General features: G+C 57.8%; 2 protein-coding genes across 6 annotated transcripts; one reads left to right on the top strand and one right to left on the bottom strand.

Annotated features, from left to right (window-relative positions):
* Positions 1 to 3624: 3624 nt before the first annotated feature.
* On the top strand, positions 3625 to 11984 carry LOC102510243 (mesothelin-like protein). The gene is made up of 16 exons (XM_032461065.1): positions 3625 to 3725; positions 4509 to 4594; positions 5411 to 5531; positions 6380 to 6500; positions 7512 to 7597; positions 7721 to 7847; positions 7931 to 8121; positions 8403 to 8493; positions 8706 to 8847; positions 9209 to 9396; positions 9474 to 9629; positions 9698 to 9825; positions 10438 to 10568; positions 10650 to 10744; positions 10962 to 11217; positions 11674 to 11984. Exons 2-16 carry the CDS (start codon positions 4579 to 4581, stop codon positions 11982 to 11984), a joined length of 2160 nt encoding a protein of 719 aa, XP_032316956.1. The 5' UTR covers positions 3625 to 3725; positions 4509 to 4578.
* A 429-nt stretch (positions 11985 to 12413) lies between these two features.
* On the bottom strand, positions 12414 to 15870 carry LOC102505736 (mesothelin). 5 transcript variants are annotated; one of them, XM_032459464.1, is made up of 11 exons: positions 15753 to 15870; positions 15525 to 15612; positions 14852 to 14895; positions 14651 to 14750; positions 14216 to 14394; positions 13963 to 14106; positions 13711 to 13877; positions 13505 to 13632; positions 13080 to 13174; positions 12699 to 12885; positions 12414 to 12622 (listed from the first exon to the last, which is right to left on the bottom strand). In XM_032459464.1, the coding sequence occupies exons 2-11, from the start codon at positions 15607 to 15609 to the stop codon at positions 12534 to 12536; spliced, it is 1218 nt and encodes a 405-aa protein (XP_032315355.1). In that variant the 5' UTR covers positions 15610 to 15612; positions 15753 to 15870; the 3' UTR covers positions 12414 to 12533. The 5 variants fall into 5 exon arrangements, with proteins under 5 accessions (XP_032315355.1, XP_032315356.1, XP_032315357.1 ...); XM_032459465.1 differs by having other exon boundaries at positions 13963 to 14046; positions 15753 to 15869; XM_032459466.1 differs by having other exon boundaries at positions 13711 to 13853; positions 13963 to 14046; positions 15753 to 15868.
* Positions 15871 to 24590: the final 8720 nt, after the last annotated feature.

Below are 24590 nucleotides of genomic sequence, written 5' to 3' on the forward strand. Positions count from 1 at the left end.
CCCAGCACTGGGCAGACCTTTGCTCAAGGCCTTCAGCAGCAGCCAGGACAACCCTTGTGAGCCTAATCTGCCACCCACCCCCTCATGTGGTGAACACCCTGCCACCCTGGTGTGGGGCTGCACTCTGAATTGGCACAAGTTGGGCCAGTCATATCCCTGGAGGACCCCCAGATCCTCAACAAAAACCGCATCCATCTGGTCTTACCAGGGTGCCTCGCTGAGTGCTTACCCTGGGGCACTCCAAAATCTCAGAATGCCATGAGAGGGCTGGTGCCTGGGCCTTCAGCCAGTTTGAGGTCACACATCTGTCCCTTCACCCAGCTGGGCCAGGCCCCTCCTCTCAGCCATCCAAGGCAGGCAAGCCCTGTTGTGGCGCTCCTGGGCTGGCCCCACTTGTAATCACAGTGGGATCTCAGCCAGGATGGAGCCAGAGGCAGCCACCCACCCACCAGTGGGGCCTCTGCAGAAATGCAGGTGCCAGCCACTGCCCCCTGCACCTCCGTTTCCTCTTCTGTAACTGGAGTACCAGAGGGGCCCATGGAGTAGCACCCAAGACAGATGGTTACAGTGATGTGCCTAGCATGACCTTTCTCACTGGACTAGGGTGCAATGGGATTGTATCCCCATTGCTGCCCTCTCAGCCCCTCATTTCCTCACTGAGAACTGCCCCACCTCCCCCAACCTCCCTCCTACTGCCCTCACCCTCCACACTCTGCCCTCATCTCCCCTTCCCGACCATCCACCACTCCCCCCGCCTCTGTCATCAACTTCCCTCACTTCATTCCCTTCCCGGAACTTCTCCACTGTCTGCTCCCTGTTTCTCATCCGCCCCACAAGTTGGGGACTGTGTTGGCCTTGCTCACTCTGTACTGAGCCCCTCACCTGGAGCACGGTCCTGGCTCACACACACTGCTCAGTGAGTGAGTAGAGAATGAAGGAAGATTCCCCAAAGGACGGAAGGCCAGGAGCCCTTGTGTAGGCTTCCTGCTTCTCCCCACACCCCCTACACCCCCTCCTCACGCCCCTACACTCCACACCTCCTGGGCGGTGCTCAGAGGCCGTCATGCCTGCTGCTGCCACATGGGGTCACTGCTGTTCCAGGTCTCTCAGCCCCGTCCACCTGAGCCTGCAGTGACCTTTGGAAGCTCTGCATCCCATTTCCCTGGACATACCCAGTCGTTTCCCAACTGCTGGCACCTCCCAGAGGATCTGGGCCCACAGGGTCCTGTGGCCAAGCCAGGACCACCCTGACAGCCCTTCCTTCCACGTATGCCCCCAGGGGTCTCTCCCTGCCCAGTTCAGGCAGGGCTACCCCAAAACATCCCAGAGTGTCCAGGTCTCGTTCCCTGTCCCCCAGCAGCTAGCCACATGGAGGGGAGACCAGGGGTCCCTTTATATCTCCCTGGGGCATAGGTCCTGAAGTCAAGAGGACATTTCTCTTGCCAGGACAGAAAAAATAATTTTTCTTCAGCTAGATAGCATCACCACTGTTCACCCACCCTCAGGTCCCAAGAAGCTGCTGGGGAGGCCAGGGGGCTGAGGACAGCCTACTACTCCCATCCCCACCCTTTTGGAGCCAGGAGTCCCAGTAGGGCCAGGATTTAGCCTCCACTCTATCCCACCCAATTGAGGGCGGGAGCTCCAGCTTCTACTTAGTGCCAAGTGGTCTGGGGAGGCACTAGGAGGTCAGCCAGGAGCTGGGGACTTCGGTCAACCCTGACTGCCAGTCTGCCAAGTGGGAACTGTAGGCTGGGGAGGGATCTGGGGGAGACCAGAGGACAGGTACGACCAGCTGCAGAACACTGACCTGGTTCAGGGCCCATGGGCTGAGCCTGCAAAGCAAGCAGCAAAACAGAAGATGGGCGGGCTGGACAGGCAGGCAGCTGCAGAGGGAGAGAAAGTGCGATAGAAGGGCAGACAGGCGGCCTGTGGGTCGGGACTGCCTGGGGGATGTTCCGCATATGTTGCCCCACAGCCTGGCTCCTCCCACTGAAAAGCCCCTCTGAGAGCCCCCAGGGCCAGATCCCGACCTTGCTCCCTACAGGTAGGCTGCCTGCCCCTCCCACGGTCCACCCAGCGCACCTGCCCCAACAGCTGACTGTGGGGCAGCCACAGATGTCACGCCCCAGGGAACTCGGTGTTGACAGGACAGTCCAGCTACAGGACTGTCCCACTGTTGCTCACCTTGTATGGCCAGGGGTAAGCTGCTCAGCTCTGTGGGCCTCAGTCTCCTCATCTGCAAAGCGGGCATTGCACTGTGCTGCTGGTGGGGCCAGATTCCGTGAGAATACTCGGGAGAACTGGGGGCGGGGTGTGGCTCTGTACAGCTCAGCAATCGGTCTGTTGCTGTGGTTGTTTGCACGGCCTGAGCCTGCCCTGGGGGCCAAGTCCGAATGGGACAGCCAGTATCTGGCCTCCTGCACTCGCTAGCCTATGAGGAGCCTCCTCCACCCCGGCCTGGGCCCTGGGGTGGGTAGAGACCCCACCACTAAGTGATACCTCCTCCCCACAGACCCCTTAGCATCCAGAGCCCCAGCAGGCCCTTAGCTAAAACCTGCTCCCATTCGAGTGCTCAGGGCTTGGGTGGAGCTGATGGCCCACCTCAGGGATTCAGTGCTGGGACCCAGGGTGAGCTTGCCCCTGCTGGTGGACCTGGCCCCAACCCTGCCCCCTGGGACTCTGGGACTCTGGGGGTCACGGGCCTCACTGCCCCTCGCCCTGCCAGATGGAACCGTGCTGTGGGGGCTCAAGGTTCCAGAGCCTCCTGGCCCCACTAAGCAGGGGCAGATGTGGTGAAAGCTGAGGTCAAGGGCCATCCTGGGGCACCTGGCTCCCCATCCACCTCAGCTGGCAGGGAAACATCTGTGGGCACCTTCATCCTCAGCCGTCCTGCATCCCCACCTCCTGCTTTACCTTCGAGACCTGCCCAATGGAGCCAGCCCCATCCTGGGCCCCAGCAGGCTGCACACCAGGGCGTGTGTGGCCGGCATGGCTGTGCACCATCAAGGTTGCCTGCACACTCTCCCCACCCAGATGTACACACATGGCCAGCTCTGTGACAGCACCAACAGAACGGAAACACACCACACCTGTCACTCAACCCAGGCAGCACAGAGGGTCCACGCATGCCTGACATCCCTGCAGGGGACATACGTGCACCACATATGCATGCAGATGTGTGTGCTCCTGGGTGCACACGGACGTGCACATGTACTCACACAGATGCTAGCACACACATCAAGTGCAGGTGTGCTCATGTACAAACACACACATGAACCTCGAGGCAAGGACACTGCTGGGCTGGGGCCCCACCAGTGGCGAGGGGTGTGCGCTGGGCAGCTGCCAACCGTGAGCTCAACCTCTCACTCTCGCAGGGCTGCAGAGCAAGTGCCCGCTGTGCCTGGGGCCCCGAGGGGCAGACATGGCAGCGTCACCTGGCATAGCCCTGGCCCCTCCCCTACACGTCTGCCTGGCGGGCATCGCTGCAGAAGTGGGTGGCCAGCTGGGCAGGGTGCTGAGTGAGGCATGGAAGTGAGCAGGGACCCTGGTGCCACTACCCTGCACCATCCCTGTACCCCAAGGCTCAGTTGCAGGGGCTGACTCACTGGGTGGACTGGGACTGCTGGTGTCTGGAGCACCTGGTCTACAAGATCGCTGCTTCTGACAGCTGCCGCCTGGCCCTGGAGCAGCCTCCCTCTAGGACAGACGGAATTCTTCATGCTCAGGTGAGAGGCAGGGGCAAGCGGGAATCACCACCAGCTGGACGCACGGGGCCTCAGCTGGAAGTCTGGCCTCTGTGCGGCCCTGGGCAGGTAGCTGAGTCCCTCTGAGCCGCTGTCTTGTGGGGCAGTAACACCTCTCTGTGTTCCTCCTGGGCCATGCAGAGTCCAGAGGCCCACGGGTGTCCGAAGTCGACAGCCCGTGCAAGGCTGTGGCCCAGGAGCCAGCAACGTGGCCTGGGCTCCCCGGCCCACCCACCTTCCCCAGGCCTCACAACTGTCATCTCCACTTTGGTCAGGGCAGCCAGCGGGCTGCAGCGTGGGTGGTGCCCGGGGTCAGGTCTCACTGGGCACCTGAGGCCCTGAGAGGGAAAGGGGGCTGCCTAGGCCGCCAGATGTGGGTCTGAAGCCAAGGCTGCACCAAAATAGGTTGGGGGCCACCAGGCCTCTCACCCCTGATGCTACAGGGACTCACTGGGACTACCACCCACCCAACCCCTAGAGCTGTTAAGATATCAGTTCATTGGAGACACGGCAGCCCAGCCCGTGGGTCCCCTGAGTCCTGACCCACAATGACAAAGGCCCCAGGGTTGGGCTTGGCTCCCCATCTGCCACTCCTTTTTATTCCAAAGACAAATTGTTTGTGGGTTGTACCCTCCCCCAAGACAGAGAGACATGGTTGCAGCCCAAAGTTCGAGGCCCTTCACAGTGCCTATCCTGTGTGACCCTGGATGGTGACCTACCCTCTGTGCCCTGCCCGGGCCTCACTACCTCCTGTCTCCTCTCCAGCTTGTCCTGGACTGGCTGCCTGTGACCCTGGTGCCTTCCTGCAAGGAAAACCATTGCGCGCCGCACAGCCATGGGCCCCAGAGCAGGTGAAATGACCCTCCCTCCCCATCTCGGGAAGCAGCTCCCCAGTGGGACAGGACCACCCTCTTTCCTCTAGTCTGCTCTTGGGGGTCCTGCCCCAGGGCTCCCCCACTGGGCGTTAGGGAAGGGAATTGAGACGGCACAGATGGGGCACTGGGCCTGGGGGTCCTGGCGGGGACAAGGCATGGATGAGGGGGACCATGGCTAGAAGGGACGGAGCTACCGAGGGGCTCAGGAGAAGATGGTAGCTGACCCCATCCCTCTGCTTGGGGATCTTGGGGCTCAGACTGTGAGGACAGAGGGTGGAGGGAGGGGTGGAGGCAGGAGTTTACACACATGTACACCTGCCAGGGGCACACACAGGGGTCCACACCATCCACACGTGGATGTGCCATTATAGACGTGGCATTGGTAGGCATGTATACAGGCCACAACATACATGTGCACAAGCTTCTATAGTCACATGCCACCTGCTGCACATGCCGACACATCATCACACGGGTGTGTACACAATCATACCACCAGACACACAGGCGTGCTGTGTGGGCATGCATGCCACCACACACATACAACCCACCACATATGTGTGTTCATCACCACATACCATTAGGGGCACACGCGTACAATGTCAAAGACAGTCATCTATACAGTTAGACACGCTGTCACACACATGTTCACCTGATCAGAAGCACACCCAGGCACATGTGCTCAGGCTCAGGCTGGCATAGACAGGTGACCAGCACCATTGTGGCAGACACAGAGGCCCTGGGCAGACCCACACTGGATGCTCCCACACGTGCTCACAGCTTGTTCTGTTCCAGGTGCCCTGGTGAGCCCAGGCCTTGCCCTCCTGGTGTCACTCACTGCCCACTGCTCTCCTCCCAACACCAAGGGTGCCTCCCAGGGAGGGCTGGATGCCAGCAGGGCCAACCTGTGGGCCAGGTGAGTGCAAGTTCTAAGTCGACAATCACATTTCCTGCAGCAGATTCCCTGGCAGGCCTGGGTAGGGGACAAGGAAGGACCATCTCCAGGGTCTGCGTGTGATGGCCCAGGCATGGCTGGGGCAGGGCTCTGACTCCCGGCTCCAACATGGGGGCCTGGCCCTGCCTGCCTAGGTAACTCACCAGAGATGGTTCAGGGAGGCTGGTATCCTGCACAGAGTCATGCCCACATGGCTGGCACTACTCTCCTTGGCCTGGCAGGCAATCACTTCTTGTCCTGAGGCCTTTCAGCGTCCCTTTCCCCCTCAAGCTTTGCTTCCCTCTCAGGCTCCAAACTGGGACTCTCTCCAGGGTTCTCATGCAGGGGGGTTGGAAGTTACTCATCTGCTGTGAATCAGTTGACCACTCTTCTGACTGATCAGGCAGAGCTGGAGGCCAAGTTGGACCAGCTGAGACATGACCCCCTCCCCGTGCATGAATTGTATTAGATTCACATCATGAGGAAGGCCTGGCTGTGGGTGCCTGGCAGGTGCTCTCCAAACTCTCAGCCATCGCTGGGACCATGGAGCCCTAAACTCTGGAACCAGGCCTCAGATGAAGCGCAAACTCAGAGTCTGGACACTCTGGACTCAGGGGCCACTTTTAATCCCGCCCATGGCTTGGTGCCTGGCACCAACCAGGTACTGTCAGAGGAATGAGTGTGTGCACATGCGTGTCTGTGAAACTAGAGCCTGGCCGTCTGCAGTTCCTGTCTCACTCCCCAGTGTTGAAGAGTGATCTCCATTCTGCATGCTGCAGCCTGGAGGCCCCCAGCCTCTGCCCCTCACTGTCTGCCTCCTTTCTGCCCAGTGCCAACACCTCCCTCCTGCAAGGCTTCTGGTGCCAGCCGGCCAGCCAGCTGTCCCGGGACCAGCTTGCAGCTTTGATCAGGAGGATGGCATTGCAGCAGGTCCCCCTCAGAGCCTGGCAGGTCAGCAGCGGCACTTGCAGTGAGCACCTGGGTGTCGAGGGCAAGGGCAGACTCCCTGGAGAAGCGCCCCGGGGACAGGCAGGAGGGGAGGCATCCTTAGCAGAGGACCCAGGCCAGGACCTCAGGGCCGGGACATAGAGCAGCTCTCCTGGAGCACAGGGACCCCGCACTAGAGAACTGCATCCATTGTTTGTAGGCCAACCTGCCAATTTCACAGCCACCTAAGATGCACCTCTCAGGTCACCTGATGGGACATGAAGTTGGCCTCTGAGGTCAGCATCTCCTTCCCTTGAGTGATTTTCCAGCACGGCCCACTTTGGGCCATTGCCAGGATTTCTCAGCCAATTGCCCACAGACTCCTGCCTCTTGCTCTGGGTTTGATGAGGGCTTGCCCACCTGGCCTCCATCTGGCACCTGGGGCAAGTTGTCCGGACTCCCAGGGGGATATTCCAGCCTGCTAGCCTCTCCCCTACCTGGGCCACGAGAAGGGCCAGTTGAGCCCACCGGGACCTACAGCTGACACAAAGTCACCAGCCCCTGAGTTTAAAAAAAGAAAGGAAGAAAAGCTATCATTTTGTCTTGTTATAAAATTAATATAAAACTAGTAATAAATTTGAAACAACCCCAGAGTAGGCCAAGTGAGTGGGACAAGAAGCCCAGGCGGGGTTGGCAGCGGATAAGTGGACTCCAGGAACCACTGTGGTGCCGTGGGGGCTGGGGTGGGCAGGAGCCTGATGCCGGAAGTTGGGGGCTCTCAGGCTAGGTTTGACCCATTCTGAGGCCTGTTCTGACATGGAGGTTGAGGCAAGAAGAGGAAGACATGGAGTCCAGTAACAGAGAGCCGGCAGGTGGAAAGAAGGGACAGGTGGACTTGGGGTGAGGGTGGAGAGGTGGGTGAGGGGCTTGGCCCAAGGAGGGCCCCACACTGAGGGAAGGGTGACAGGCAGAGAGGAAGGGGCTGGGTAGGCCCCAGGTGGGACGAGGGCATGACACACTGCCTGCCCTGCCCAGCTCAGCTGCCTGGCCAACCTGGCCGCCCAGCAAGGCCTCCAGCGTGACTTTGAGCTCCACCCGCCGGACCTGCTGCTCTTCTATGAGTGAGTGCCCCTCCCCGCCCAGCATCTGGCTGCCTGGGCTGAGCATGCTCCCAGGGGCACCTCAGTCACTTGGAGGCCCCCCAGCTGGCCCTGCCCTCCTGACAGCCCCTTACCTTCCCACAGCCTGACACAGGTGAGAGAAGCCAACTGCCGGGCCTTCATCCACCGTGCCGCCCAGGGAGACACAGAACTGCTGGCCAACCTGCCTGACCAGAGGGCCGCCCTGCAGCACAGGGCCCTGGCCTGCCTGGTAGGCGCTGTGGGCTGGCTGGGCCAGGACAGGATGGGTGATGGGCAGTGGGACCAAGCTCATGCTGACCTGCTATCCTGCAGGGAGGGCCCCGTCCACGGCTCAGTGCCTCTGACCTGCTGCTCCTCGGGGTCCTGGTGTGTGACATGGACGCATCAAGCATCATGGCCGCAGACCCCTGTGTGCTGCAGAACCTGCTGCGCTGCCCTCGGCTGACAGCCACCCAGCAGTTCGCCCTCAACAAGCTGCTGGCCAGTGGCAGGACCAAGCTCGGGTGGGTGGGGGCCTGTCCCTTCTGCCCAGGCCTCCCTTCCTTGAGATGAGAGAGGAGGCGGCCTGGAGACTGGTGTCCACAGCCCCACTGACCTCCAGCCTCTGACCCAGCTCACATCCCACCCTGACCCTGCAGCCTACGGTGTATGGGTTTGGGGTGCTGTCCCCACCTGCTGGGCCCCGCAGTCCCCCTCCCCAGAGGCCTGGGATGGGAGAATCTCTGCTGGGCAGGCCCTGGGAGCTGTACTCAGACCTGATACAGAGCCCCCCTTTGCACGTCAGGCCCCCTGGCTCCTGGAACCTGGAGGGGCTGCAGGCTCTGGGACCTCTGGCCACCTATATCAGCCCTGGCCTGTGGATGCAGGTGCAGGAGGTAGGGCAGCGCCTCGGGGCAGGGTAGGGGCTCCAGCCGACCTTCCATCAGCCCGTCTAAGCCTGCGGGTCGGCTGTACAGACATTCTGATGCCCAAGTCGTGTCCCTGGTCACTCTCCATCACAGAGTTTCTGTCTGAGGAGAGGGAGGAGGGGACGGGTGGCTCTGGTGGCCCTCCCTAGGGTGTGGGTTCTCCAGGCCCGTCCCTCCAGGCCGTGGGCCTGGACTTCTTCGGCAGCATGGTGGCCATGTGCCGGGAGGGGCAGCTCAGCCAGCGTGATGCCAGGCGCTTTGTCACCTGCTTCCTTGAGGCCAAGGCCAAGTTGGTTTCCTCACGGTTCAAGAGGGACACAGGTCAGTGTGGCCACCATGTTTGGGGACACTGCATCTCCCCCTGCTCAGGGTCCTCATCCAGGAGTGGGGGCACCAGAGACATGGCAACCCACACTGAACCCCCTGAGCTTGGCCTAGGGGTCTTCATCCAGCCTCAGCAGAGTGGTCAGAGTCTGGTGGGGCAGGACTGGGAGTTGAGGTCAAGGTCAGGGTTGACTCAGTCTGGTCTGGGCCAAGTATTTGGCTAGGGGGTCAAGTTTGACGAGAGTCATGGGTGGGTCATGGTTAGGAGTGAAGTGGGGCCCAAAATCAGCAGCAGTTGTCAGCTCAGGCCGAGGCTGACCAGCTCGGTCCTCAACACCAGCACCCCACGCAGCCACAGGGAGAACCTGCATCCGCGGCGACATCACTGCAGCCACACTGCAGGACAACCTCTTCCTGGTGCGCTACGACTGCTCACAGCTCGAGTCCTGCCTGGGCAACCACGTGCTCAGGGCCAACCTGGACCCCCTGCTGCAGCACCCGCTGCCTGCCGAGTGCCAGCAAGTCGTCAAGACCAAGTTGGCTCGGGTGCGCTGGGGACCAGTGGTGGGAGGTGAGTTGGGGGCCAGCGGTGTGGCCTGACCCCCGCCCACCACTCGTTGCAGGTCTACCCGGGCGGCATCCCTGAGGAGCAGCTGCGGCTCATCCCCTCGCTGGTCTACCTCTACTCCTGTGGGGAGATCGGCCGGTGGCACATCACATCCAGGGACACAGTTGTGGCCCTGCTGGCCCCAGATGGGGCCCTGGAGAACCAGACGGAGGTGAGGGCAGTGGGGGCTCTAGGAGGCTCCACTGACTCCAGCCTTGCTGACCCCAACCCTACCCACAGGCCATCCTGCAGAAGTTCCTGGACCACAACGGCACTGTCACTGGCGCCCTGCTTGTGGCCATCGGGGGCTCCCGCCTCTGCTGGATGAGCTCCCAGCAGATCCAGGCCATCCAGCCCTCAGAGTTCCGGTAAGCCCATCCAGCAACTCACCCTCCACAACTCTGAGCCAACTCCACTCTTTAGCCAAGGAAGGTTGGGGGACACTGAGGCTCAGGTTGGGGCCCAGGCCAGGCCATCAGAGGTAGACTCATTTCTTTTGGCCACCATAACAAGGGGAGTGGCTACAAACAGCAGAGATGTATCCTTTCACAGTCTGGAGGCCAGAAGTCTGAAATTATGGTGTCGCAGGCCCACCTCCTTCTGAAACCTGTAGGGGATGGTCCTTCCTACCTCTTCCAGCTTCTGGTGCTGCATCACCCCCATCTCTACCTCCATCATCACATAACCATCTTCCCCATGTCTGTGTCCAAATTTCTTCTTATGACCAGTGGTTAGATTTAGGGCTCACCCGAAATCAGCATGACCTCATCTCAATTTGATTATATCTACACATAGGAAAGACCCTATTTCCAAATAAGGTCACATTCTGAGGTTTTGGGTGGATGTGAATTTGGGGGAGACACTAGTCAGCCCAGTGCCAAGGTGAAGAGGAAAGCTGTGGTTCAGGGAGAGAGGGCCAGGCCCCATGTCCAGAGGATGAGGGGCTGCTGGCCTGCCCTCAGCCCCACACCCTCCCCCAGGCTGGCCGGCACCCTGGATATCTCCTCCTGCCCTCAGAGCCAGAAGAACGTGCTCTACGCCAAGGCCCGAGAGGCCTTCAGCAGTGCCAGGACAGTGGCTGCCTACTACCGCCTCATGCGCCCCTACCTCGGTGAGACCCCGCCCTGTGTGCAACACCCCTCCTCTGGAGCCCTGCCCTCCTGCAGAGCCCTCACCACTGCCCTACCCCCAGGCGGTGCCCCGGTGGAGGAGCTGCGGCACCTGGCCCAGGCTAACGTCTCCATGGACATTGACACCTTTACCAACCTGAACCCCCGTGTGCTTCAGGTGGGCCCAGGGGCTGCCCATCAGGTGTGGGGCAGGGCTGGCCGAGCTGGGGAGCCCTAGGTCACGTCTGCAGGCCCCAATACCCCCAAATTGGAGGTGTACAGATAGTGTGGGCCCCAGGTCACTTCTCCAGGCTGGTTCTGCCAGGTCTCACCCCTGGATTGGCTAAACATTGATCCATGTCCCTCGTTCTATGGCCCCCTGGCTTCCCTTGCAGAGCCTGAGTGTGGGCAATGTGACCACACTGCTAGGCCAGAATGTAGGGGACCTGCAGAAGGCTCGCAGCCACCCGACCATCAGCTCCTGGCTCCGCAGCCTCAACCAGTCAGCCCTGGGTGAGCTGGGCCTGGACACGGACCCTACTGGCCCCACTGGCCCAGCCCACTCAACCACTGGGACCCCCAGCACCACACCCTGGATGCCCCAGCTAGCCCCCACCTCAGACCAGCCTGGGAGTGATGCCCCCAGCTCAGGTACAACTGCACCCACCCTCCCCCTCAGCAGGACATCCCCCCTCTGCCCTCTGTGCCCTGGGCCCTCTGCAGACCCCTGACTGCTACTAGCTTCTCGTCTTCACCCAATCTCATTCTCTGCTGGCCAACTCTTTCCATCTGCCTCCTCGGATGACATCTGGGTGACACTGGCTTTCCCCTGCATCACCTGCCGAGTTAGTGAAGGACACAATTGTCTCCCCCAAATCCACAGAGCTGCAGAAGGTGGAGGGTAGGGAAGCTATGAGGTCCCTGTCTGGGCCCAAAAGAGTGGCTGTGCATGGGGGTCTTCATTGCTCTTCCCACCCACAGGGACGGTGTGAGCCTCCAGCTTAGGGCAGGGGCTGTCCAGGCCTCGGAGGCTGTGGGACAGCCTTGAGTGGGAACGGGGGGCACCCAGCAAGACTGAAGGGTGCTCCCTCCTTGTTCCACCTACAGGCAGCCCTCCAGCCCACCTTGGGTACCTGCTACTTGCCATAGCCCTGCCCTCAGGCCTCCTGTGGCTGCTGTATTGGGGCACCCTGGAGCCTAGCTGGGACCACTCATGGGGCATCTGCACCATAGCTTCTGAAGGCAGCGCTGCCCCAGCACCACATGCAGGAAAACTGGGGCTATTAAGTGGAGCTGGACGACTACTCAGGCCAAGATACAGGCACCAGGCCCAGGGGACCTGGCCACGCCCCATGTCCTGGGGCCTACAGGGCCGGTCCCTGCCCACACCCAGCTCCCAGGACCTGGAGCCAGACTGAGGACCTGAGCCCAGGGTCACTTCCCCAGCCAGTGAGGGAGACGCTGCCCTGCCCTCTGGCCTCTTCCAGATGAAGAACAGGGGTTGGCAAAGGGGCTGATTTTGCTGATGGATTTGAATAAAGGACGAGGGGATCTTCCTGCCTGTGTTCCCTTGCTCTGGGCCTAAGGAGGGCACAGAGACCCTCTTAGCTGGGGTCAGGACTCCCAGAGAGTCCCCTGGGGTGACAGTGTCACTAGAAGCCACACTGAGTGTTGGCCTGGCCTCAGGGGAAACAGCAGCAGGAAAGTCCCAAGAGCCCTCCTGCCTGGAGTCCCTCCTCTTTCCAGGTGCAAACAGGAGGGGGCTGCAACCCAGGGAACCATGCCTTATGGGGTCACAGCCGTCGGGGGCCCTCCCACCCAGTCCTCAAAACACCAGGGGGCACCACTGCGAGGGGGGTATGGGTCTTCTTTTATTGTGCTTCGGTGCCCTCAGGTCGGACAGGGACCACCCAGGCCTGCTCCCAGCCAGGCAGGGCCTCCACAGCAGGGCCTCCAGAGCAATGGGCTCAGCTCAGGATGAAGGCCAGGAGCAGATTTGAGGTCACAGTGAGCACAGGTCCTGGTCCGAGGAGGTGGGGGCCCCCCGAGAGGGCCTCTGTGCGGAGAGGGGAAGACTCACACCCTCCCCCTCACTCTGCCCCGACCCCACCCGCCCGGCCACCCCAGCCCACCTTGGACACTGAAGTCCAGAACCAGGTAGCCATTGGGGATGCCGCCGCGGAGCCCCAGCCCCAGGCTGTCCAGGTCATCCTGCGACTGCCGGGAGATCCAGTCCCGCACGAGGCTGTTCCCCTTCTCAGCCTTCAGGCCCACCAGGTTTGGGCCCAGAAGTTTCTGCACCTCAGCAATGGTCAGCGGCTGCCAGGGCCCCCAGACGGCAGTCAGGGTCCACTTGCCTTTCCCCAGAAGGTTGCTTTCCTCTACTGTGTCCAAACCACCCACCCTATGCCTCCCCATCCAGACCCTGCCTTGGCCCCTCCAGACTTTGGAGAGGGCCTTGGCTACCCCTCAAAAGCCCCACCCCTAGATGCCCCCCTTCTCTGTGGTTGTACCAGCACAGCCTCTGTCTGCAGCTTCTTGAACGTGGCTAGGTCCATGTTTATGTTCTGCTGACTGAGAGCCCGCAGGTCCTCCATGGGGGCCCCACCTGCCCACGGGAGAGGGCCCCCTAAGTGTGAGAGCTTGCAACAGCCCCTAGTCTCACCCTCTGACCACAGGCTACCAGAAGCCACTTCCTTTCCTGAGAGTTTTCCCAAAGAATTCCTTTGCCTGGTGACCACCTGACCCTCTGGGTTGGAAGAAAGGCTGGAGGTGCCCAAAACTCACAGGATCTCAGCCTATACACACTTGGAGGGACACAGGGTACACTTTGGTCACACGGCCAACAGGCTGCCCAGTGAGGGGGGAATCTGGCAGCATGGATGCGGGAGCTTCAGGCATCACCCTCCCCTCCCCAGCCATGTCCTCCCTGGCTCACCCAGGTAGGGCTTGATATTCTCAAAGTATTCAGACCCTGTCATGTTCTTGAAGACAATGCGGGCCTTGGGATAGAGGACGGCTATCTGCTGTGGGCTGCACGCATCCAGGTCCTGTGGCCTGGTCACCCTGGGGAGGTAGCACAGGGCCAGGCAGTGAGCTGGGAGCGTGGCACGCCCACAATACCTGACAGAGCCCTGGACTCACCAGACAACATTGAGGCTCATGGAGCCCAGCTGCTCAGGGCTGAGAAGGCACAGGTAGGTAGGGTGGAGGGTGGCCAGGGTCTCCAGGGTGGCCTTGTCCAGCTGGCCCCCTCTCACTACATAGCGGGCAATCAGGGCAGCCACCTGTGGGAAGAGGCCACTAGGTGGCTTGGGGCAGCGAGAGATGTATCCCCTTGGACCTGCACAACCTCACATGTTGTGTCTGCCCCTCCCCACCCTGGTAGCTGGTCACCTGAGCATCCATCTTGTGTCCTTTGGTAACTTCGAGCAGAGATTTCACAGTCTCCAGGGATGTCACATTCCACTTGTGGATGTCCTCGGGGGTGACCGAAAGGAAGAAGTACCTCAGGTGCTGGATCAGGGACTCTGGGTATCCCTGTGGGTAGAACTTCCCCGGAAAGTGACCATGAGGGCCACAGCCACTCCCCGGGCAGCTGGGAAAGCCGAGCTATGGCAGGCAAGTGGGAGCCCGAGTCCTGAACTACCTCGTCCAATTTGCGCTTAAAAATGTGGAGCTGCTGGTAGGTGAAAGGTATCAAGTTCACCCGGTCCATCTGAGCAGCCAGCAGGGCCCCATCCACACAGGCCTCCAGCTCCCACTCCTCGTAGAAGATGAGTTTTTCATCCACCACTTGGGCTTTCCGCCCCGGGGGGCAGGCCTTCTCTGCAGGGGTAGGCAGGGGGTTCGGGACTGGGCTTCTCCCATCAACCTCTTCCTCCCACACCCACGCTGAGACCCTGGGCAACACATGACCTCTCTGGGTCTCAGTTTATCCATCAGCAAAATGGGGTGTTTCTGTTCACTCTCTTGGGTCATCATGATTGACAAGAAGGGCCGCAGGCGCAGGCAGGTGAGACATCACATGCCAGCCCCCACCCTACATCTTCTGACGCCTAATGGGGCTGGGCACTGTGCTCACTCTCTGTGCCCCGCCGGGCCCTTGGGATGATGACGGTCAGCTCAGGCTGTGGCCAGGACTGGTCCCTGGAGGTGTGCTGCAGCCATGAAGTCGTGAGGCCCTGAGAACAAAGCAGCGCTGGGACTGAGCAGAGAAGCCTGGCGCTCAAGGACCCCCACCCAGGGCCAGAAAACCCTCTTTGATTCCCCAGAGGGGCCTTACCAATCCCGTATCTGCAGCCTGGGCCCTGGAAGGTAACATCCACCCTGCAGGGGAGGGCACACCAGGCTCAAGGGATGGCCAGGGACTTCCAGCAATGCCTGCTGCAGTCCCCCACCCTGGCGAGGAAGGAGACAAAGCTGGCCCCTCCCAGCCCCGTGCACACCCCATGGGTGTAGAAGCAGAGGGTTAGGCCCCTGCACCCCACAATATCACGTCCCGCAACACCACACCAGGGAGCACAGGCCTCCTCCTGGGGCCCTACTGCTCAGGGCAGTCAGACACCTGTCTCATGGGCACCCTCAGTTTGGCCTGTGCCCCCATCACCACCCTGCCTCAACCTCCAACCCCGTAGGTCACCGCAGTCCAGCATGGGTGCCAGACATAGTCACCTCTCAGGGCAGAGATATGGCTGACAGCCTGCCTGGGACTTGAGGCACCTGATGAGATTCAAGACACTTGTCTGGGCTCAGGGCACCTACTTAGATTCAGAGCATCTGCCCAGGATTCGAGGCACCTGCCTAGGGCAGGGTCGGGGGGCACTGTCCACAGCCAGGGAAGGAAGCATAGAGCAGGTAGCGCCTTTCCTAAGGCCCCGAGCCCTAGGGACCCACAGCTACCCTTGGACACTCTCTGGCACTCCAGTATTTTGCTGCAGCTCATCGTCATTACTCACCGAGGCTGAGAAGCAGGAGCAGGAGGCTGCCATGAGTTGAGGTCCCACAGGACTCCAGTGGGGTTCGAGCAGTCTGCAAAGCCATGGTCTGTGGAGGACAGCCACTCTGATGTCCCCACTTCTTCCCCTCCCCACCGCTTCCCTGCACCCACGATACTGCCCCAGGCCAGTGTGGGGCCTTGTGGGGCTGCAGGGGTCTCAGGGCCCTGGAGGGCTACCAGCTCAAACCTTCACAGGCCTCCCCGGCAGCGGCAGTGTCTGTGTGTGTGGCCTCTGGCCCTCCTCTCAGGACCAACCAGCCTGCCTGGCCCGCCTCCTCCGGGAAACCTGCCCTTCTGCCAGAGGGGTCAGGTCTGAGTCAGCCTGGCCCTCAGCTGTGAGAGCCCAGGCGGGCGCCCATCCTCTCTCCCCATGGGGCAGGGCGGGAGAGTTTCGTGTGCAAGGAAGCAGGGCCTGGCTGGCCTTGGTGTCCCCACCCCAAGCAGAGGGACAGAGCAGTTTGGAGGCTGGGGGTCACGCTGACCCCTCAACCTGCAGCATGGCCGTCCTCCCCGCCCACCCACAGCCACAGGTGCCTGGCTTTGTGTAATCCCAGGGCCCTCCTAGGTGGACGAGGCCGCCACAGCCCACCTGCCATCCTGGTTTCCCTTCTGAGGTCCTTCCGGAAACAGAGGCCTGGACCAGTGTGAGTGGAAGGTGGGTGGGGTGCTGCTCCCTAAAGAGGGGGGCTTGCAGGAAACCGAACCACCTTCCACTCTTGCCCTCCCAGAGAGACCCAGAGTGGGAGGCCGCCTACAGCCAAGGGCAGTGGAGCCATACCCTCCCCCAAACCTTCGCCAAGGCCTGTGTCGGGCCCCACCCCAGCTCAGAAATGGGGGAGAGGCACGTTTATGTCTCAGCAACCGCTTTCAGCCAGGCAAAGAGCCCAGCCTGGGGGAGTGCCCTGGAGAATGGGCCGCTCACTGGGGCCCCTACCTGTGGGGTGGGTGAGGCCAGGCAAAGGCTGTGCAGCCCCTGCTGTCTCCTCTCAGCCCCTACCCCCATCCCATGTAACCAGGGACCCCCCCTAGTGCCCTAGCTGGGGTCTCCCACTATAGGCCCTGGAATCTGCAACCTACCCCCAGGTAGGCCAGATTGGGCCACAGATGCACCTCAGCTGTCTTGGAGCTGCAGCTTCCAGAGTAGCCCAGGTGTGACCTGCAGAAGCCACATCTGTTTCGGCCAGTCTAGGGCAGGCATATTTGTGTGACAAGGGAACAGTCCCCTATGGCACTCTGCCTCCCTATGCAAGGCTGCTCTGATGCTTCCCCTTCTGGGCTGGGATGGTCCCATCTCCAACCCTGAGCCCTCCAAGACCAGTGTTCCCCTGGACCCCTGTCACTCATTAACCACCTCATACTCGCTGAGTGCCTACTGTGTGCTGGGCCCTACACGGACGCTGATACACACCGGGGTAGGTGATTCAAGCCCTACCCAGGACCTAGGGGTGGGGCCTGCCACAGAGAGGGCTGGCCCTGCTCCTGCCCTCTTGTCCCTGCCCTGCTAGCCTATGGGGTCTGGCATCCGAGTGGACCACCAGCTGAGCAGAGTGGTGTGTGAGACAGAGGTAGCTGTGACTGTGACAGAGGAATGGTCAGCTCCAACCCCCGAGCCCAGGGGTCATCAGCTCATAGCCTCCAGCAGGTGTGCAGCTGCAGGACACTGGCTGAAGCTCTCTCCCGCCCCACTTGTCCTACCCACCTCCAGAACCTCCCACCCCAGCTCAACCACAGTCCCCAAAGTCTGGCCTTCAAATGATGGAAAATGAATTTAGACCACATTCCCTGCCAGCTTCAGATTCCTCTGGTGAGGGTGGGCAGGGGCATGGATCACAGATTTAGGGTCTTGGATACAGGGTCATTTTATCTGCCCTAAGCACAGAGATGTTGTGTGGCCAGCCCGGGGTCACACAGCATGTCAGAAGCAGCTAGGGCTAGAGTAGAGTTGACCCTGAGGGCACTGCCCTCTGAGAACAGGGGAGGTGATCCTCACTGCTCCCCAAGTGCAGTGGGAACTAGGGAGGGAGCATACAGAGGGGGCAGGGGTGGGGTTTCCCCACCACCCCAGCCTGCTTGTGTGGGGCTGGCCAGGGTCCCCTGCAGGGTGGGTCCCAGTACCAGCCTCCACTTAATCCCTGCTCCTACCCAGAGCTGCTTGGCTAAAGGTGCTGACAGAGGTGTCCCCCATTCCCCTTCGCAGGCCTGCCCTCCCACGTGACCCCACTCCACACAGATGAGGCCATGGTCATGAGCCTGGACCCTGGGCTGGGAGCTCCCAGTCACCTCCACAGGATCTGGGGGACCCTGCTTGTGGTGACTCTGATGTTCCAGGGTGATCAGCCAACTCTGAGCCTCCTCTGATTCAGTTTCATCAACTGGGAAGCAAGAGGCTGGCAGCCTCTGAGGTCTGTCGAGGCAAACAAATGAGGCACTGGCCGGCAGCTGGGAGTGGCAGTACTCAGGCCACAGGAATGTGTGGGAGGATGGAGTCCTGGGGAGGGTTGTGGGGTGGAGAGCTGCCTCTGCCTCTCCCACTGTGGGCGGGTGTGGGAGCCTCGGGCAGATTGACCCACATACCAGGTGTGTGTAGAGCCACGCCCTTGCCTCTTAGGGTCTTACTCTCCCATTTCTCAGGTGGGGAAACTGAGGCTCGCTGCTGCAGGGAGGTCACAATCACACAGCAAGGTGAGGTGTGTTCTCCCAGCTGGTGCCATGAGAGTCTCCGTCGGCCACCCCTCCAAGCCCAAGGTCAGCAGGTTTGGGGTGGTGGCTACTTGGCCAGAATGTGACTCCCGGGAGCGAGTTCCGGGATCAGGGCCGTTTGGCCTGCACATCACCATGGGGGTGGTCAGATGTGGGGCTGAAGGAGCCCACCTACTGAGGTACCGGCTGTCTCCCAGGTGGGAGGTGGAAGCCACCTTCCTGCTGCTGTGGCTACAAGGTTAGACAGTGTGTGTGTCTTTGTGCTGGCCGGATGCCAGCATCCGCATGCCGATCTGACTTTGCTCCATGGCTTTGGTGTGCACCCCGGCAGATGGAGTCCCTGTGGCTCCCTCACTGCCCACCCCAACCCTGTGTGCTCCAACATTTTGGTGAACAAGAATCCCCTGTGTGAAGTCTGTCTCTGCATTTTACATCTGCAAAGGTTTCTGTTGGCTGATCCAAGTATGTACAGCTGCCCCGTCTCTGACCTTTTTCCATGAGCTGGGTCTTCTATTACGTGCAGTGGAGCCAAATGCTAATTGATACAGAATTCAGGAAGGCTGCCAGGTATAAGAACCAACTTATGCATAGAGTAAGTGCCCTGGAAAAAAAGTTCCGTTCGCAGAGAACAGCTGAAAACTTCTGGACAAGATGTAAAAAACCAATTCCCTAAGGGCTCTGGGGTGTGAAGGAAACAAGACAGATTTCAGGTGGGAATTGATACCAGCATGGGGTGTGTTTCCCTTTGTGTGAGGGGCTTTATTGGGTGGAGCACTTAGACTCCAGCAGAAATCACACCACGTTTCTGGCTGAAGAGAGGAAGGAGCCCAGAATCCCCAGACAGTAGAGAGTGAATGGAGAACCCTGAAAAAGAGAGAGCCAGAGGAGGGAACCCCAAATTCTGTGCATGGATGCCACCTAGACCTCCTGCTGACCCCTGAGCCACGTGTGCAGGGCAGACGGGAAACAGCTCAGATTACAAACTGGCCAAGACTGACCTCTGCCCTCCTCGGGGTGGCAGAGGTTACAGCTCAAGTCTGACTGAGCTCATTGTCCACCAAAACAGAGGCATCAACAGTCTTTGTAGGAATATAACAGAATGCAGTGTCCACACAATAAAATAGTCACAACATTTGTGACTTGGCATAGGGAGAGCTGGGAGATTGTGACCCATTCTCCAGGGAAGAGAATCCATGCCAAGTTAAGATAGTTATTAGCATTATTAGACATCGAGGGAATGGAAAATTAGCTCTTGTGAATGCCGAGGTAGGAAAAAATGACAGTATTTTCTAAAGAACCAAACAGGAAATATTAAAAATGAAAAATCTGAAATTTAAAAATTCCCTGGATGGACTTAACCGGATCCATCACTTCCAATTGAGGGTTAGGTGGGAGCTACCCAATTGCACAGTTAAATGGATTGTGAGATGTGGCAGTTTCCTCTGTGCCTGCAAGGAGGAACTGCAGTCTGAGCTCAAAAGATACAGCGACTGTGGTCTGCCTGGGAAAGGAGGGGTCATGTCTGGTTTTAACTCTGATTGCATAAGAAGTATATGAAACACATTATTTTTGTTGTTGTTAAGATGACGGTAAAGCATTATATGTTTTGCCTGTAAGTTCTGTTCTCCCTTGTAATGTTAGGTTGACTTTGTTAAGAGACATTATCAAGTCAGAAGCAAAAGGTAAATTCCAAAGGCATCCGGCGTTCGATGACTCAGATTAAAGGAAGCTCTTCTCTGTGTATATCCTAACATTGAATTCTACACGTCAAATGGGTAAGTTACATGGTGTGGAAATTCTATCTCAGGGAAGCTGTTTTTGAAAGACAAGCCAAAGACTTGAATAGACACTTTACAAAAGAAGTTAACGGTTAATGGTCAATCAGCTCATGAGAAGATGCCCAACTCCACCACTCCCTGGGGAGATGCAAATCAAATCCACAAGGAGACACACACCCACCAGAATGACAGCATTTAAAGGCACTGACAAGGCCAAGTGTGTCACAGATGTGGGACAGTTGGGAGTCTCGAACCCTGCTGGCGGGAGCACAAGGTAATATTGGCACTTCTGTTTGGCATTTTCTTACTAAGCTAAACATACAATTAACCATGCAACTTAGCCATTCTCCTCCTAAGTAACTGGTCCAGAGAAACAAATAAGTGCACAGAAAGACTTGTACGTGAATATTCCTAGCAACTCTACTCACAATACCAAAATGGGGAAAAACAACTTCCCATCAACAGATAAACAAAACATGATATATTCACATGATGCCGTCCTAGTCAGCAGTAAGAAAGAACAAACTACTGATGCGGGGAGGATGAATTTCAAAATCATCATGCTGACTGAAAGAGGCCAACATCAAAGAGGACGTGATGTATGATTCTGTTTCTATAAAAATGTTAAACAGCAAACTAATCTATTATGACAAAAAGCACATCAGTGGTGGCCAGGGGCCAGGCAGCTTCATCAAAATTAAGGATTCCTGTTCATAGGAGTAAGCAGGGAGGAAACTTTTGGGGGTGATGGAAATGTTCTGTGTCTTTACTGGGGGGAGATTTCATGGGGTGTGTAACCACCCAAGCTCTTTGGACTGTGCACTTTTTTAAAAATGTTATTTGTAGGGGGTGGTAATTAGGTTTATTTATTTATTTTAAATAGAGGCACTGGGGATTGAACCCAGGACCTTGAGCTTGCTAAGTACATGCTCTACTGCTGAGCTATACCCTCCCCCCTGGACTGTACACTTTAAATGGATGCCTTCATTGTGCATAAATTATACCAGAAAACATTGATTTGAAAATCAATAGCATAACAAGTGTTGGCAAGGATGTGGAGAAATTGTTACATTGTGCACTGCTGGTAGGAATGTAAAATGGTGCAGGGGCTGTAGAAAACAGTCTGGTAGTTCATCAAAAACTTAAGCACAGAATAACCACATAACCCAGCAATTTAAGATACACCCCAAAGATTTGGAAACAGGGACTGAAACAGATAACCTGTGCACCCATGTTCATAGCAGTGTTATTCAGAAGAGCCAAGACAGGGAAACAACCCAAGTGTCCATTGGTGGATGAATGGATAAACAAAATGTGGTACAATTCATGCAATGGAATATTATTCAGCCATAAAAAGGAATGGAGTTCTTAGACAGGCTACACCGTGGATGAACCTTGAAAACATCATGCTCAGTGGAAGAAATCAGATACACAAGAATGGTCGGGGGAGGGTACAGCTCAGTGGTAGAGCGTGTGCTCAGCATGCACAAGGTCCTTGGTTCAATCCCCAGTGCCTCATTAAATAAATAAATAAAACCTAATATCTGCCCCCCCCAACAAAATTATGGTGTGATTCCATTTATATGAAATGTCCACATTAGGGAAACCCATAGAGACAGAAAGTATAACAGAGGTTACCAGGGAGGCAAGGGAAGTGGGAATTATTGTTTATTGGGTGCAGTTTCTGTTTCAGAAGATGAAAAAGTTCTGGAAACTGGTGGTGGTGATGGTTACGTAACATTGCAAATGTACTTAACCATCACTGAATTGTACACCTAAAAGTTATTACAATGTAATTATTTATGTGTATTTTACCACAATAAAACATCAATAGCATTCCTGTCTGTCAGCAATCAGAACAAATTTAATAGGAAAATGTATAATTTCTAATAACAATGAAATCCACAAAGTAGATTCATAGAAATCAGCCTATCTGATAACACAGAATTTTTTCTGGAACAACCCAGCATGATTAAGTGTCAGTTCCCCTGACATTATCCTATAAAGTCAATTCAACCCTAACAGTCAATTCAACCCTAGGAGAATTGTTTTTCAAGAACTCAACAGATTCATTGAACATAAAGGGAATAAATATCCATGAACTAAACAGAAGAGGCGAAGAGGCAAGCTGCCAGATATTAAGACATCACCACAGTGATTAAGATAGAAACAAAGGCACAGTCTACAGATTTCAAGGAAAATACACCCTGTGCACATGGAGCTTCACTCATGGAAAAGGTGGCTCTGCAGAGCAGTGTCGGGGGAGGGACAGATCCACAGGACCGATGGTGTTGGAAAATGGGACGCCCTGAGTGAAGAAAAGTAAAGCAAGAGCCCTTGTTTACATCAGACAAGTTGGATACCGGGTGCATTAAAGACCTGTGTACCACCGAGGGGATTAGATGGACAGAAAAAGGAGGGCCTGAGGAACGCAGGGAGATGTGGAGACCCTCCACAACAGAACCTGCCCTGAGCCGGTGGGTGAACGTGACGTCACTGGAGTTAAGGATTCCCATGCAATAAACAAATCGGCAGCTAACAGGCAGCTGTCAGAAGGAGAGAAGAGATGTCTAACAGCTTATAATGCCATGTGTGGTTCAGAAACTGGGAGGACACGTGAAGAACCGCACATCAACAAGAAAAGCCAGAAACCGATAGGAAGGGGGCCCAGGAGGCAAGCAGGAATTCTCAGGAGACTGAGGAGCTAGTGGCTTGTGAAGCCAGCTTCAACCTTTGCAGGAACCCTAGAAATTCGAACTCAAACCAGGAGATTTACAAAATTCAAAAGGTGGATCACAGCAGGTGTTGGTGACCATATGCTGAGACAAACCCAGCAATAGATTTTTTTTCCTAATATGCAAAAGTATGTGATGCTCTTTAAAGAAATGTAAGAAAATGTGGAAAGATGACAGTTGCCCTGGTTCCCACCTCCTGCCCAGTCCCTGCAGCCCACTGGGGGGGCCCCTCTAGCCTTTCCTCATGGTGCAGTCCTGGTGCACAGCCCACCTCCTGCTCGCCTACCCATCACGCACACCCCCTGCCTGTCCTGTCAGGAGTTGCCCTCCAGCTACCCTTGGCTTGTTCACCATTTTTGAGTGAACAAAACAATTTAGGGGCTGTTTATTCTGCAATTAAAAAAAAAGAAAAGCTTTTTGCGTTTTTTTTTTCCACCTGGCTGAGCCTGCTCCCATCAGGGCACCTCCAGCCACACCTAAGAAGTGGGATAAATAATCTCTTCTGGCTTGGCTGTTTCCATTGCCAGTGTAGACCCATGTAGCTCTGATCCAGTAATCCCCATGAAGCCAAGGGCAGCCAGCCAGGTCTCCTGGCAGGACCCACATTCCCAGGGGACAGGAGCCGTGCCCAAAGCTCAGTAGGTTGGCTCCTGCTCCGATTTCTCAAAAAAAAAAACCTGTCCCCCAGTCTGGGCAAAATAGAAAAGGGGACCAGAGTCCGCTGGCTTGGAGCCTGGGGCAGACATACAGTGGGCCTCTGCTCCAGGTCACCACTTCCGAACCCTAACTCAGCTGGTTCTGCTGGCTGTGTACTTGAGTGTGCTGGCCAAGGATGGGGCTGGGGGTGCAGAAGGCCGTGGGGCTGCCATTTGCCCAGCTGCCTCCTGTTCCTCATGCCTGGCTGCCCAGCACTGCCCAGTCACCCCCTGCTGGACCTCTCCTGCTGCCTGGGGCCCAGCATCCCAGAGCCGTGCAGCCAGGACGTGGCACTCTGTCACCAGGCTCCCCTGTGGCCTTTTGTGCTGGTAATGGACAGCACTGTCCTGGCCCAGATCCTGGTGGACACCTCCCACAACGTTTTCCAGCAGATGTAGGAGCAGGCAGGCATGGGAAGCCCTGACACTGGGTCTGAGGAGGCCTGGGTGGTGACCCCACCCACACGTGCCCTGACCCTAGAAGGAAGGGCCCCCTCACTGTCTTCCAGCTGCTCCCAGAACCGGCACCCACAGCATCTGCAGAAATGTCCTGACCTGCAGGTGTCTGGGGGTGAGGGTGGGTGGGCAGAGCCATCTTAATCCCCTGACCCCCCACCCCACCACAGTCCCAGGCCCTGGGGCAGTCACTGGGGACAGCCCTGGCTAGAGTCAGAGGTCAGGCTTGGACCCTGAAGGCCCCATCCCAGGTCCTAGGCTTGAGGGCTGCCTCCTTTGCAGATATCTGAACCCCAGCATGGGCTGAGAAGGGGCCCCTGGGCACCCCTTCCCCTCGACACATCTGAGTGGCCCTAGGGTGCAAACTCCCAGCTGTGGCTAGATACGCACCTGGGAAACAGCATCGTGTCCAACTAAGCACCTGCTGGGCTCGAACCCAAGGGTCAGCGGTGGGGAGCACAGGGAGCGGGCACGCGAGGGTGGGGTGCCTCGGGCAGACAAGTGGGAGGACAGACACCAGAGGACGGCCAGGCTGACAGGCAGTGCACACCCCAGGCCCAGGTCCTGGGTAGACTTGTGCTGGAGCAGCTGGCCACCTTCCCTATGACCTCAGGTGCCATCACCTGGAAGCTGGATGTGGACCAGGCCCTGGACCAGCTCT

This window comes from Camelus ferus, chromosome 18 (assembly GCF_009834535.1).
Source record: "Camelus ferus isolate YT-003-E chromosome 18, BCGSAC_Cfer_1.0, whole genome shotgun sequence".
Lineage (NCBI taxonomy): Eukaryota > Metazoa > Chordata > Mammalia > Artiodactyla > Camelidae > Camelus > Camelus ferus.